The sequence below is a fragment of the Apteryx rowi genome, unplaced genomic scaffold (assembly GCF_003343035.1).
Source record: "Apteryx rowi isolate R43461 unplaced genomic scaffold, aptRow1 scaffold_241, whole genome shotgun sequence".
Taxonomy (NCBI): Eukaryota; Metazoa; Chordata; class Aves; order Apterygiformes; family Apterygidae; genus Apteryx; species Apteryx rowi.
The window spans coordinates 1,186,338-1,200,533 of record NW_020448764.1 but is presented as its reverse complement, the minus strand read 5'-3'; the positions used below and the strand labels follow the sequence as shown (position 1 = coordinate 1,200,533).

The 14,196-nt window shown below is 40.8% G+C and overlaps 1 protein-coding gene across 1 annotated transcript in view; it reads left to right on the top strand.

Moving 5' to 3' along the window:
- LOC112966414 (plasminogen-like) overlaps window positions 1-12,989 on the top strand; it is a 67,257-nt gene extending 54,268 nt beyond the window's left edge. The window contains exon 16 of the mRNA XM_026066496.1: window positions 12,949-12,989. Coding sequence (XP_025922281.1) covers window positions 12,949-12,953 — 5 coding nt within the window. The 3' untranslated portion in view covers window positions 12,954-12,989. The remainder of the gene's footprint in view (window positions 1-12,948) is intronic.
- The last annotated feature ends 1,207 nt before the right edge of the window (window positions 12,990-14,196 follow it).

Sequence of the window (14,196 nt, the reverse complement as noted above, 5' to 3'; positions counted from 1 at the left end):
TCTTTCGCTGCCTCGGAAAAGCAGAGAAAACTTTGGAGCAAATAATCCAGTTATTTCCCACACCAAATATTCTGTACAAATAAAGATAGGGAAGTTGCATATCTGTTCTCAAAAAAGTTGTGTTGAAGTTATTAAATTTATTATAATAAATGCATGTTTGTACAGTAGAAGGAGAATAATGGCTTAAGACAGGTATTTTTCTAACAAAGTAAAACCCTAGCAGTTGTTACCATGCCCATTATCTTGGCAAGAGCAAAGCAGATAGATATCAGAAAGAACATTACAGCAACAGTTCCTTTTCTAACTGAACAGCCAAGCTTGCTGTTCTTATCTTTAAAGTATCCACTTAACATATGTATTTGTAAGCAATATGCACTACATGATATATCCAGTATACTTTGGCTATCTTATTTGATTGGATAATATTGTACTTTAATCACTAATATAATTAGAAGAGTAACTGTAGTCAGACACGAGTTTTGTAAGTGTCTTAACTTCATTAATATTTTAAAGGGACACAAGGCTAAAACATCTCTATGACTTGACTTACAAACTTCAAACCCAGCACACTAAGACATTACAAATTTAATTGCCGATATCACTCCATTAAAAAGATCTCCCATCTTTTATCTTAAACCCCTATGCACTTACATCTATGTTCTTGCTTGTGCTATGCTTAATAATCTTACATGTGTGTAACAGGAACTAATACAACTTCTAATTAGATCGTTCAAAAACCTAATTTGTTTCTGTTTTGATTCTTCCTTTGCCATTTTTCTAGAAGGCTTAATCTGTATAACAAGTAGAGGGCCAGTGGCTAGATACTGTTCCCTTTTTCTTCTCATATGAAAATCGTATAAAATTGAGAGAGAGAGAAAAACAGCTAAAATAAACAGAAATTACTTTGAAAACCAGAAGAATTTAACAAATGTTGATTTCCTTACCCAGGCAGYTTATAGCATCAGCTGACACAATTCAGTAGAGAACTAGTTTGATTTGAAATTACTGATCTGTTTTCTTTTTATGTAAATTTTCCATTCTATTTTGCCTTTAGGAACGCTTCAGTATATTTTAATAGCTTATATATTTCTCCATTATGTATTGGTTTAGAAGACGTACATTGCATAACTCTATAGTTTTTCATCTTCTGTAAAAGGCAGAAACATTTGACATGGCAGCTGTTCTATTAAGGATTTTCTAACTACCTCATAATCCCTTTCTCCATGGTGGGGTTAAGAAGACTATAGCATCATTAACCAGTTTTCTTAATTATTTTATTTACTTGACTTATCGTCAACCTTACCTTTGCCTGTGAACTAGCTTTTCTGGTTTATCATGGTTCTAAATATAAATGTGAAATATGTGAACATTTTGATAAAGATTTTTAAAAGCCACTGGTGAGTTTTAATATAACAACTATTCAAAAAATTACCGGACTGATTTCTTACAATAGCCATTGTATTTAGTCACAAAATTGTTCAAAATACTGTTTTGTGCTTAAACAGAAATTTTCCAACTCTGTCAACCAGTTGTTCTTCTTTTTGGAAAGTTTGGATAAAATCCATTCAGCAGTTTGGTATTCTGTGCATGAGATCACTTCCACTAGGGAGAAAGTAATTATCTGTCACAATTTCTGTTTTCCTCAGAAAATGAATGAAAAAAATGTTAAAACAACACTGAAATACTTCTAGATGGTGTGTAATTCCAGGATCATATTGACAGTCCTGACCTCTCCATGTTTATTACAGAACAGAACTGGTTAGGTAGATCAACCTCCACAGAGAGTCTTGCTTCAAAATAGTAAATATGCTATTACAGCAAGTGTGTGAACCATCTGCATTATCTCACCCCTGTGTATCTCTTGATTCTCTAGCTATCACCATTACTGTTCCTAAGTAGAAGTGATATCTTTTATCAGCCCAGCTTTCATGACTGGAAAAAGACAGTCCTTGAGGCACAAAGAAGAGCTTGTGTGCACAAAAACTTGTCTAATATTTTCAACTACATTGGTTGGTCTAACCAAAGATATTGACTCTACCTATAAGGCTTGTCTGTTGTACATACATCACAGCAAAAGCAAACAAACAGAAAGCCTTTTCTACCTTTATTTGTATGGAATGGTACTTTTTTCCCAGGGATTCTCAGTCTGTGAAATGATTCCCACCTCTAGAAGATAAGTGGACTGAAAAACTTTTCTGCTTTAATTGTTCTGATGTAGTTAAACTGACAAAATACCCAGAAGTGGATGTAGTTATGGAAGGGTTCATACTAACATAGATTCTGGCTGTGCCCTACCCAGCATAAGCTACACTTCTATGTCCATCTTTTACTCATATCTCTAACTTCATGAAAGTTTTTACTGATATGGCTTTGCTAGTTGAACTTTCTAGAGTAGGCCTAGCCATAGCTTACCTGGGATTTTTTGCTTAAGATGCACATGGATAAATCCCTATTCTGACTACTAAGAGAGGAGCCAGTTCGGTGGATGAAAAAGCTCAGTCTTTGCTCAGTGCCAGGAGCAATTTTTTGAAGAAGCTACACAGTTGAGTTGTTGAATTTTGGATACTTTTCTGATCCAGCCGTATGCTCTATTTGCCGAGCATATTATTATGGCAATACCCAAGATCGTTGGCTATGAACAAAAGCCTGGATGCTGCTTTAGTAGCAACTCTCCTAACATATCAGGCCTCAGCCTACCTGCCTGCCTGCCTGCCTGCGTCCCTCCTTCCCTTCTTTCTTTCCTTCTCTTTTTTTGCATCAGATAAGGCTATTGAAAGAAAAGACATTTTTCAAACATAAATAATAATTTAACTATCTGTGTGAAGGGTGATTAAAGCTAATATGCTTTCTGGAAGAATTCCCAAGATGGACAGCTAAATCCATCTCTAGCCCACTAAATCAAGTGGGCTTGTTTTGCATTGTTAATGTGAGGTCCAGGAAAAGAATAAGAACTGCAGGTGCTCAACATCTCTGAACATTGAGGTCTCTTTCCCAGGGTACCTAAGTATGCATTTAATCTTCAAATGTAGGGCTAAACCTTATTAAGAAAGCACTTGCAAAACCCCGAATCTGCAAGTTCTGCATTGTACTGGGACAAGATGCCTGCAGGTTTGCAGATGATTAAGGGATCACACTGTAGAGCTTCTGCTTTCTTTATTCTTGCCTGAATGCTTTGTGCCCTAGGTTTGTTCCCACACATGGAGGCACGGGCACAGGGGAAGAGGAAAAGGGCATTTTCTACAACTGTCCTACCTTTGGAGAGACAGGGCTTTTCTCCCTCTCACCTTAGGCAGCCAAGTCCTTTTTATACAGAAATACCTCCTCCTAAGGCCTCGAGCCAAGAAGAAACAGAGATAAAAGTTTTATTGTTTCAATCTCCTCGATGAAAAAAATGTAATCCCTCAAGAAGGATATCTACATAACTTGACAGTCTGAAACTCCAGAAGCAGGGCAGAGGCCAGAGGAGAACCTGAACAACTACTGTATAGAGAATAAAAGTTCATGGTTCCGAGCAGTTTGCTGACTCACCAGGCAAGAAAGTGGCATGATCTCACATCAGAAAAGGGAGGAGAATAAAAATAGTTCATTACAGCATGGGATTGCTAATGTGTCCTAATATAAAGGCCAGTACCTTCTGCCTGTAGCAATTTAATGTCAAGTTGTTTCCAAAGAAAATAAAATTGTGATTAAAAGGGACTTTATCCAAAAGCACATATTCTAAAGTGTTTTTAGAGATGGAAGAGTTACAGCTCTAGTGATTTCCTAAAATAGCATCCTTTACAGGAAAGGAGAGCAATAAGCTGCTGTCACTAGAAAGCCCAGTTGCCAATGACACTAGCTAAGTTTAAAGTCTGCTGGATAGGAGGAGCTGAGGGTGTCTGAGATCATGTTAGGCTTAATGTTATATCCAGACAAACAATATATTGTTTTCATTTTACTGGACAAAGTTAGCTCTTATTTGTGTTCATGAGCTGACTGCTAACATTGTAATGTATGTAAACGTATGCAGTCATCTGAATTGTTTGGCATTTATTTTATGCTAGTGAATTTCAGTCACTGACAAGTGACCCATGACAGGATATCCAGCTGACCACAGTCACTTCTATTAGGGGGAGAGGAGAGGTATATGTGGGAAATGGTTTCCCTCAGATGAGACTGAACAAGATTCTCCTTAAAGGGAGGCCCAGCTTATGACAGAAAAATAAATGACAACATAACACCTGAGACTGGCAGGAAGGTATAGAGGACTAAAACAAACATAGGACTAAGGTAGTCCAGACATTGTGTTCATAAAACATTGGCCTGTGTTGTAGCTCGCTGTGTTCTCATGTATAGTTTTGCCATTTTCTTTAAACCCAGTAAAACATGTATTAATAAATGTCATAGAAGATTATTATCTCTTTGCTTAGTGAAATGTCTAAGCAAAACAAGTAAGTTCTTCCAAAGGGTTGTAAAAAGTGATTGCAACAGTAATCTCTTTGCCAGTCCATCTTCCAGCCCTGCACTGTGTGCGAAAAGTCACAATGGTTGTAAACATGGAAAAGATCATGCAAAAGGTCTTTATTAGTGCTACATTTGTGCATCTGCAGGGGGAAGGATGACAGATAGCCAAGTATCATGAACATTAAATTTCTCCATTGAAAGAAGCTGCTTTTGCAGATTTTTTGCTACAAAGATGCYCATTACCTTGGATTCTTTCCTGTGGTGCTGAGTGCCAACTTGGGCAGCTACGTATGCTCACATAGATTGTGTGATGAATTGTTTCTCTGCAAAATATTACATCAAAAAAGCCCCTGAAATGGGACTTTGATTGCAAACTAAAGGAGATTTTTAAAGAAAGCAGTAATATCAGATGAACCATAGATTAATTCAAGGCCTGCTGGCATTTTACGCTGTATATAAGGACTGGGAGTCCTGGTGGGCAACAAGTTGACCATGAGCCAGCAATATGCCCTTGTGGCCAAGAAGGCCAATGGTATCCTAGGTTGCATCAGGAAGAGCATTGACAGCAGGTCAAGGGACCCTGTCCTTCCCCTCTACTCAGCCCTGGTGAGTACAGTGTCCAGATCTGGGCTCCCCAGTAAAAGAGAGACATAGACCTACTGAAGTGAGTCCGGAGAAGGGTTACCAAGATACTGAAGGGACAGGAGCATCTCTCACATGAAGAAGACTGAGAGAGCTGGTACTGTTCAGCCCGGAGAAGAGAAGACTGAGGAGGGATCTTATCAATGTGTATAAATATCTGAAGGGAGGGTGTAAAGAAGATGGGACCAGACTCTTTTCAGTGGTGCCCAGTGAGGAGGAGAGGCTACGAACACAAACTGAAACACAGGAAGTTCTGTCTGAACATGAGGAAAAACTTCTTTACTGTGAGGGTGACTGAGCACTGGAACAGATTGTCTAGAGAAGTTGTGGAGTGTCTATCCTTGGAGATGTTCAAAAGCCATCTGGATAGAGTCCTGGGCACCTGGGCTCTAGGTGATCCAGCTTGAGCAGGGGAGTTAGACTAGATGTTCTCCGGAGGTGCCTTCCAACTTCAACAATTCTGTGATTCTGTGGAAAGAACAGGAAGGAATTTTAAAGCACATGAAACTGAAAGGGCTTCTTCTGGACAGATAGACATTTATAACTAAAGAAACTTTGCATTATGTAGAGAGGAGGGACTTCTTTCTTAGTTATGACATGTGCCAGACAGGGAACTAAACTTCTCATGTCCCTAGCTTGTAGCTTCTGACTTAAATGATCACCTTCACCTATGAAATCAAGTACCTACTGGCACAACATGGAGGAATTCTGATCAAACCTTTGCCCCGAACATATTTCCTCTTTCGAGTAATAAAACTGTATGAGTGGAGTAGCCTACTGAAAGCAGAAAGGCTTTCCCTGTAGTTCTTGCTATGAGGAAGTCCATGGCAAGAACACCATCTCCAGGCCTGCATAAGCTTATTTCACAGCAGGAGCAAGCTAGATGCCCTCATGTGAAGATATCCTGAGACAGCATTTTTCCTGAGAGAAAGATCTGAAATAGTACTCTTAGCCCAATGTTTAGTCTACCAAGAGGGTATTTATCACCTGACATATTTCAGAGCAGATGCAGACTACCAGAAGGTCTAGCTTGGCACAGCTACAATGAAGGCACTCTAGGACCACCTGTAGGAGAATAAACATGTGCAACATCGGAAACAACAGGGATGTAGCCCTTCTTGCCTTGCCTGTGTCTAAACATTGCTCTGATAAGAAGCAGCCTTGGCTAGCAAAYACACTGCTGGAAAAGTGAAGTCTGGGGCCACACGGCATTGGAGGTGGCTGTAAAACTTACTCTACAGAGCACAATGAGAGATGTTAGTCATCTCAGTAATGTCAACTCAGACGTTTGCTTGCAAACATCTGAAGCAGGTTGAGACATTACTGTCATATACCTACTTGCTTTAGCAATACTGAAATTTATCATGAATATCTTGTATGTATTAGTTATATGTGTTTTGCTTGAGGTATTCTGCATGTAGTTCAAATCTCACATTGAGTGTTGTCTGAATGCATTTCTAAAAACCCTGCTGTTACATTAGTTATGTAAACATAATCTATTCATGCAGAGGATATTCTACTAGGTTTTTACTATCTTGGGTTATTTTTACAGTTCTGTTATTCTACTTAGTAGTTTGTTAATTTTTCATTTACTCTAAGAAGGGAAATAATTAAATTACAGCAAAAAACTTTAGGTTAGACATCAAGAAAACCTTAAGTGTAAGGATACTTTACTGTAAGTTAGCTACTTTCCCAAGGATGGTGTGGGATCTCCATCCCAGGAAGTTTTTATGGCTGGTTGTTCAAGCAGCAGTCAGGAAGGACATGGTGCAGTTGATTCTGTTTGAGGGAATGGAGATGGACTAGGCGGTTTCTGGGCATCATTTTGCAGCCCTTCTACTGTTATAATAAAGGGCACAAATTCACACTTTGGGTGTATACAGTGCATTTCAAAGTAAAAGTTCAACTATTTATAGCCACCTGCGGGAGGAAAAAACATGGGGCCAAACAACAGCAGAAAGAAAGGGACTCCAGGCCCATGTCTCAAAGCTTCCTCACAGACAGCAAGCCATAGAGACCTTCCATCCTGAGAGCAGTTAGCCATGGACAACCAACTGTTTCTGACTATTAATGTGGGCATCGTTCCTCTGAGTACACTCCATTGGAACTCTCTGTCCTTTAGATGGGTTTCAACTGCATGTCCATATGGGGAGGATCATACAGGCTAGATTATGTTTTAAAAGGACTATCAGTCTCTTCTTTTGCAAGGTCGTTTAGGTCAAGATTTTTTCTGAAGCTTTTTATCATCTGATAATTCAGCATCTGACTATTCCAAATAAAGAGCTTTCAATAAGAGCACTGCTGAAAGCCTGCTGGTAACTCCTGTGATGATCACACTGAGAGGCTGGCTGGATTCGAGCCTGAAGCAGGAGAACAGCAGCTGGGTTGGAGCCAGAGTCCCAGTTTGGCAGGGCCTGGGAGGGCAGAAATTCTCCCTCACCAGCTGTGGGAGAACTGGCAGAGGCCAGGGAATCAGGCCTAAACAAGTCTGACTTGCATGTATTTCTTGTCATAGCTGGAGGGCATTTCTGCTAAAAACAACTGATCTGTCAAAGTGAGGCAACTCTAGAAGTTGCAATTATGTTGTGAAAAGCAGGGGCAAACCAACTGTGCTCAGTGTGCCCAGGGCAGGAGAAACTGTCACTTGAGTAAAATGACATTACTTGTAGGCTTGTACTGGAGAAATTCTGAGAAAGGAGATTTCTGAGTGTTCCCAGGACAGTTTGGAAAAGAAGGGATTTTTTCTTTCTTTAAAGAGTATTATTCTGCTCAGGTAGTTTTCCTGTGGCAAGGATTCTGTGTTATTGTGCTCTTCCCAAAGGAAACCAAAATGCTTGAGGGATGACCTACAGCACTGAACTGCAGCCCACCAACAGAGCAGAGTGTGTGGAAAYACCTGAGGTGGTTAGTGGTGACTGCAGCAGCAGCAATTACAGTAAATAAAGCTGGGAAATGCTGTGGATTCCTGGAAATGCAATGTCCTCTTTTCAAGTCAACAAGTTGTGGGAGTGGATCAATGGAGAAGGAAGGTGCTGGGTAGGTGCAAAAGTCATTCCACAGAGAAAAGAGGGGGACTGCTGGTCAGGATAACTGCCAGCAGTCTGTGCAGAGTGGCAGTACAGCTGTTTTGGGGAAGTTTTTAGGTTTCCTCCATCTAATTCACCGAACTAGAGGAAAAGGAAAACAAAAGGAGTTATCTATTTCAGCCCTCTGAACTAGATATATATCTATACAGACTACACATATATATATATACATATACGGATATAAAATATCTGTGAGCTCTTTATCAAACCTCTTCTTGAAACTTCCAGTGATGAAAATCCCACAGCCTCCCCAGGCAAAAATTCAAGTGCTTCATACTCCTTAGTGTGAAAGAGATCTTTTTTCTAATTTTGAACTTAAATCCATACTGTTGTGCTTTCTGCCATATTTATGGTGAATAGATTATCTACTCTTCTTTGCAGTAACCATTATATATATATATATATATATATATATATAAAGACATATATGTATATATATAATGACTGTATTTGAAGATTTTTCTCATGTATTTCCCTAGTAATATCATCTCCAGCGTTCTTTTTTATCCTTTCTTCCTTTCTCTGCCTTCCTCACACAGCTTCCCAGCAAGTTCTCTCTGATTTGCTGAGTTGTTTAACTTGGGAGAAGGAAGGCATTGATCTGTCAGACAGCCTCGTTTGATTTCCCAGACATGTGGGGAGGCCTCAAGCCAGTATTGCTTATAAGCTTTAAATAAATACCTATAGAGTTTGAACCATATCTGTGTCCCAGCCTGGCTAAAGGGCTACACTTAGACACTACGAAGTCTTTGCCTTTTTTCTCCAAAGTAAACCTGAACTTACTAACCTCACAACAGAAAGGCAGTGAAGTATTTTTTGCCTCTATTTTATAGGTAGGAAACCTGTTGCAGTGTTTTGTCCAGGAGACATTATCCAAGGGGCAGGAATTAGCATGTAGGAGCCTCATTCACAGTCCCAAGCTCCTGGAACATGTTAAGCAGGCCCATTTCTCCGGGGTGCCTGAGGAAGGCACTTGCTTCTTGCCTTTTTCTCATCAACTTTCTTACAGCCACTCCCTCCCTTAGCTAGAAATGCAAGCAACAGGCTGTGTGAAGTCAAATGCCCATATGGACCAATTTGTGGAGTGGGCAGGAGAGATTTGGGTTTCTGACCATGCCACTGCCTTGACCATGCTGTTTCATTTCTTCATCCCTTGCCTGCTTGTGGAATAAACTGCTCAGAGCTGGGACAGTCTCATATCTGTGTGGAGCACTTAGTGCTTAAGTCCTGACTTCAGGTGGAGGCTCTGATAATATTAATAATCATCAACTCTGATATCCTGTAGCAAAAAAGTTAAGTATCCATCAGAACAAACGAGCAGGAATGGAGCTCCCATTATAAAAATGGCTTTCAAAGTTCACTGATGAGTGGAGCTAGGTGCTGTTTGGTGCTCAGTGTATCTAAACAGTGCCCTAATAGTCCACTCAGTTCGGTGGTGTGTCAGTGGACAAAATCTACCATCCACCAGGAAACCATTAATGAGAGAGTTAGAGGACAGTGCACTCATTCACTCTGGAATATGGCTTGCAGCTGGGAATACTGTGAATAAACATGGGAAATGCTGAGCATGAAACTGGAAAACAAACAGATTGGCCAATCATTATGAAAGCATTTCTTGCAGCTGATTTCTCACTTTCTATTTCTGTCACTGTATCTTCACCAGTAAAGAACAATTGGGGATTAGAGAAATAAAGTACAAAGTAGTTTAGGAACTAGTTCTTTGGAATGTATTTATGTCTGATGGAAAAATGATAACTTATCTGTATTTCATGGAGGTTGTAACTCACATGACTTTGTTTAAGAAGGTTTAAATAGCTGAGTTTCAGAGGAATTTTTCTGTTATTCTTTCCCTGCAGAAGGAACTGTCCTTGATGAGGGACACTGCACATTTGATTTCCCACTCACTTGTTTGGAGATGCATTCATTTTCTTTTCTGTTCCTGGATTTGTTTTCCTCCCAAGTGTCTTTAACTTGATTTTAAGACTTACATATTATACAAGGTCTGTCAAAAAGCCCTCTGAAGTCAGGAAAAATATTTCTGTTCCACTGACAGGCTTTACTGAATCAGTGRCTGGAAGTATCTGCTTGTTTAACTTTCCTGTGCATCATTAAAAGAAAATGCATATTCCAAGTCAGCAGAGCAGAGCTCTATGATGTTTCTCAGTGAAGATGTAAAGTGAACCACCATGTACAAACCTCTCTCTCTCTCTCCAAACTGAAAGCTTGATGAAAATATTTTATAATCTGACACTTGGCATTCATATTCTTTCTTTTTATTATTTCTATAGAGCTCTATAGTTATGTTTTTCCAGATTAATTCAAAAAGAAAAATAGCTTGAGCTCACAACCCCTTTATTCATTTTTATCCATATTTATTTTCATTTTCAAGGGAGTGTTCCCATCCTTTCTCATTTTTCTAATTTAGACAAAATCTGCCCTATGCTCTCTCAAAATTTGGGTTTTTTTGTTCCAAATAAGTGCCTTTTGTCACCATCTCCTAATCTTTGTCATATTTTGCAGTATCTTACAGTGAAAATGTTACATTTGGCTTTTTTCTTCCTTCTTGTTCTCCTTCTATTTTTTTTCTCTGTATTTCATGCTTGAATGCTGTCTTTCCTAGATGGAATATAGCTATGACAAAATACATCTTCTGAGCCTATTAATATGATATTAGTTGAAACCAAAGAACTTTAAGTCTCTTGTATTTCAACAATCAATACCCTTTTCAGAAATACAGAAAGTGCACTAATTGATATAGTAACTCTTACTCTGCAAGATAAAAATATTCTTCAGATTGTCTTACCAATGCTCTGTATCTCTCTTTTCATTGGCATCCAGTCTAGTGTTGAAGGTTGGCTAAGGCCAGCATCAGAYCCTTGGTTTCCTTGGAGGGGTCCAGCTCTGGAGGTAAAGGACAATGATGGATTATCTGTGTAGCTTTTCTGTGATGTGGCAGGGTGGAAGGCGGTTATGTTTGTAGTTGCTCCCTGGGACGGATTATTGAATCTTATTGCACACTTCCATGCTCTCCTTCTATCAGCAACTGAAATTTCAGTCTTGAATCACCCTCTTTTCCTTCTGATTTCTTTTCACGCTATTATTGTTATTACATCAATATATAGGGAAGGGAAGGGAAGGGAAGGGAAGGGAAGGAAAGGGAGAAAACAAGAACACATTTGCTTAACACGAATTTCCTTATAAGCTTGTACTGTGAGCTGAGCAAGGAAATAATAAAGCACTTGGGAATTATCTAGGCTCCTGAACAAATATCTGCCTATGTGTCATGAGTAGTTAGTGACACCTTTGCCTATGCTGGGTATTAGTGTCACCTGCTTTGTCAGAAAAGTATCATCTGCTGCACCCTTCTGGACACTACCAGAACAGCACATTCTCCAGAAATTCCCAAAGAAAATCAGGTAAGATTAGAGGATAGCTTTGATAAACAAAGATGCAGTTTCCATGGTTTCTGTTAGAAAATGTACACGAGATCTCTCTACCTTTGATTGTCTAAGACCCAAGAGAAAAGGATTTTCTGTGCTATCTATCAGCAGATTTAGAGTGGTTTCAGGCAGCACTCCTGCATCTACAGGGGTTTTTTGCCCAAAAATGCATCATTTTGCTGTCTGAGAGCAGAGCAGGTAGTGCTGTCAGTGGCAAAATGAGCCAGGCTTTGCTATGCATAGGTTCATATCCCTGCTAGTCCTTTCCCCCTACACCTCTGCCGACCTCACCTCTCTCCTGTATCCCCTGTCACCCCCAAACTGGGAAATCTCCAGGTCTCCCATGCCCTCCTCGCCCCCCAAATGGTCCCCTAATCCTGCTTCTTCAAAACATGGACCTTCCATGGGGTACTCTCAGCTGCCTTTAGGACACCCCATCTCTTCTACATCCTTGTATGCTTTTATTAGGCACAAGGCAGATGTTGCCAGGATTCCCCTGCTGTCCTGCTGGTTGGCAGGGTATAGACCTGCTGCTGGTCAAGCTGAGATGAGTGATGGCTGTTTCCACTATGAGTTTCCTTGGGGGGAACTACCTGTGGTTTCTTTTCTCTGTCTGATCACTGATTTTCTCAAATCTTGTAAGGACTAGATCTTGTAAACTAGATCTGCCAGATGTGATTGAAATTGGATGATATGTTCAAAAAGTGATTGTGGAGAAAGGAACAGGCAACTTGAGGTCTTGGGAAGACTTGTTTCCTTAGGAATCCAGGCCCCCTCAAACATTGCAAAATATTGAATGAATTGAAAGTGCACCATTCAAGTTCTACAAATTGCATGCCAAAAATATGAAAAATGCATTTTGACTGCTTTGCAAAAATCCACTTTATTTCCCCCAGGCAGTTTCATTTTTTCCCCTACCGGAAATGGCAAAGTAAATTTTGCTTACTGCACTGTATTCTTGAACTGATTTTGTATTTTGGTGACCAGCAGCAATTATGCAAAGCATGATACCAGGATGGGCCTAGATTAAAAGTGCTGTCAAATTGAAGGTATTGTGATGCATTATACTTAGAAGTTTTGATGTAGCATTTGTGTATCTGTAATCAAGAGAAAATCCTCCAAGTATCCTGATCCAGCTAGCTATGTGCATGTGCTGTCTTTGATAGAAAACTTGGGTTTTTTTTTTCCTGCTTTTACTGCTCTTTTAATAGATAGTAAAGGGAATTTTGACTGCAGGTTGTGTAGCAATACCTTTTGGTCAGAGATACACAGCGAAAACAAGACTGAAGATGTCATGTTATATTGGAGGATAATGTAGGGTATTTCTTTCATTTCAGATTAGTTTTGTTTCTTACTCAGCCCTTGCTTCAGAGATGCTGTTGCAAATTGGATGAGAATCAAGGTAAAGAAGAATATAGGAAGAGTATCAAGGAAGCATATTCATGTTTCATTAGTACCACAGAAAACACAAGGCAGCATTATCCATGTCTTGTTTTGCTTAAGAAGCCATCTGTCATTAAAAGCAGGAACGCATGCTCAGAGAGTCGCTTCGCTCTCTGCAATGAAAGATGTTGCTGGAGGTGCATCTGCCCTATAAAATAGAGCGTGTGTGTAATTTCCTGAGTTTCTGGGTCAGCTGGGAGTGAGGTGCTGTCTCTGGAGGGCACGGCGCCACGTGGAGGCGTGAGCGGAGGTCTCAGGCCGCGTAACGGCGCCAGGACGGYGGGGTGCGCAGGCTCATAGTCCCCACTTATGAAGGCCACTGGTCTTCTTGTCGAATTTATCATCACAGTCCTCTCTGGGGACGTCCTCAGTGCTGAAGGCCTGGATATGTGCTGCCTCACTTCCTGGGGCCCCAAGAGCTGCGGAGGTGACAGCGCACGCACACGGCTGACACCAAAACAGTTAAGGGAGAACAGCCAACTGTTTTCCCACTGGTGTCTCATCCCCGCTCAGCCTGGCCGCCTCCTGAGAGCCCTCCACGACGCCTGCAAGCCCGGGTGGAGGGGTCACCCCCACAGCTCCCCCGCTGGCCAGGCCACAGTTCCCCCCAGGCCCAGCAGGCCCCTGTCAGCCATTTTGGCCGCGGCTGCCCCACCTGGTCAGCCATGTTTAGGGCAATGCGGCTGCCGCACCTGGCACCTCCTCTCACGAGCGGCAAAGTCCAGCGCAGAAACAGGAAACCCCTGAGAAAAGGATACGTCTTTTCCCCAGGGAGGAAACTGGAGACTGTCAAAAGAAACTCTGAGACAGAGTTAGCATTAGCTGGGTCAGGTTTTTGGGCCTGGCTCACACAACAGCGTAAACCAGAAGTTCCCACCTCGAAAGTGGTGTGCCTGGAAATACCTTTGGGACCTAAGCTGAATAGACAGGACGGCATAGATTCAAATTCTCCCTGAAGATATTTCCCATGCTTTCCACCAATATTATGCCCATCTTCACCTCAGCGAAGTGAGGCCCAGCAAGCTGAGAACGAAAGCATGCCCAGCAAAATGAGAGCATGCCTTCATGTTTCCAGGCATCCAGTACAAATGATTGAGTCCTATTTGGTAATATATCCGATTCAAGGTTGGTTGAACATCCAT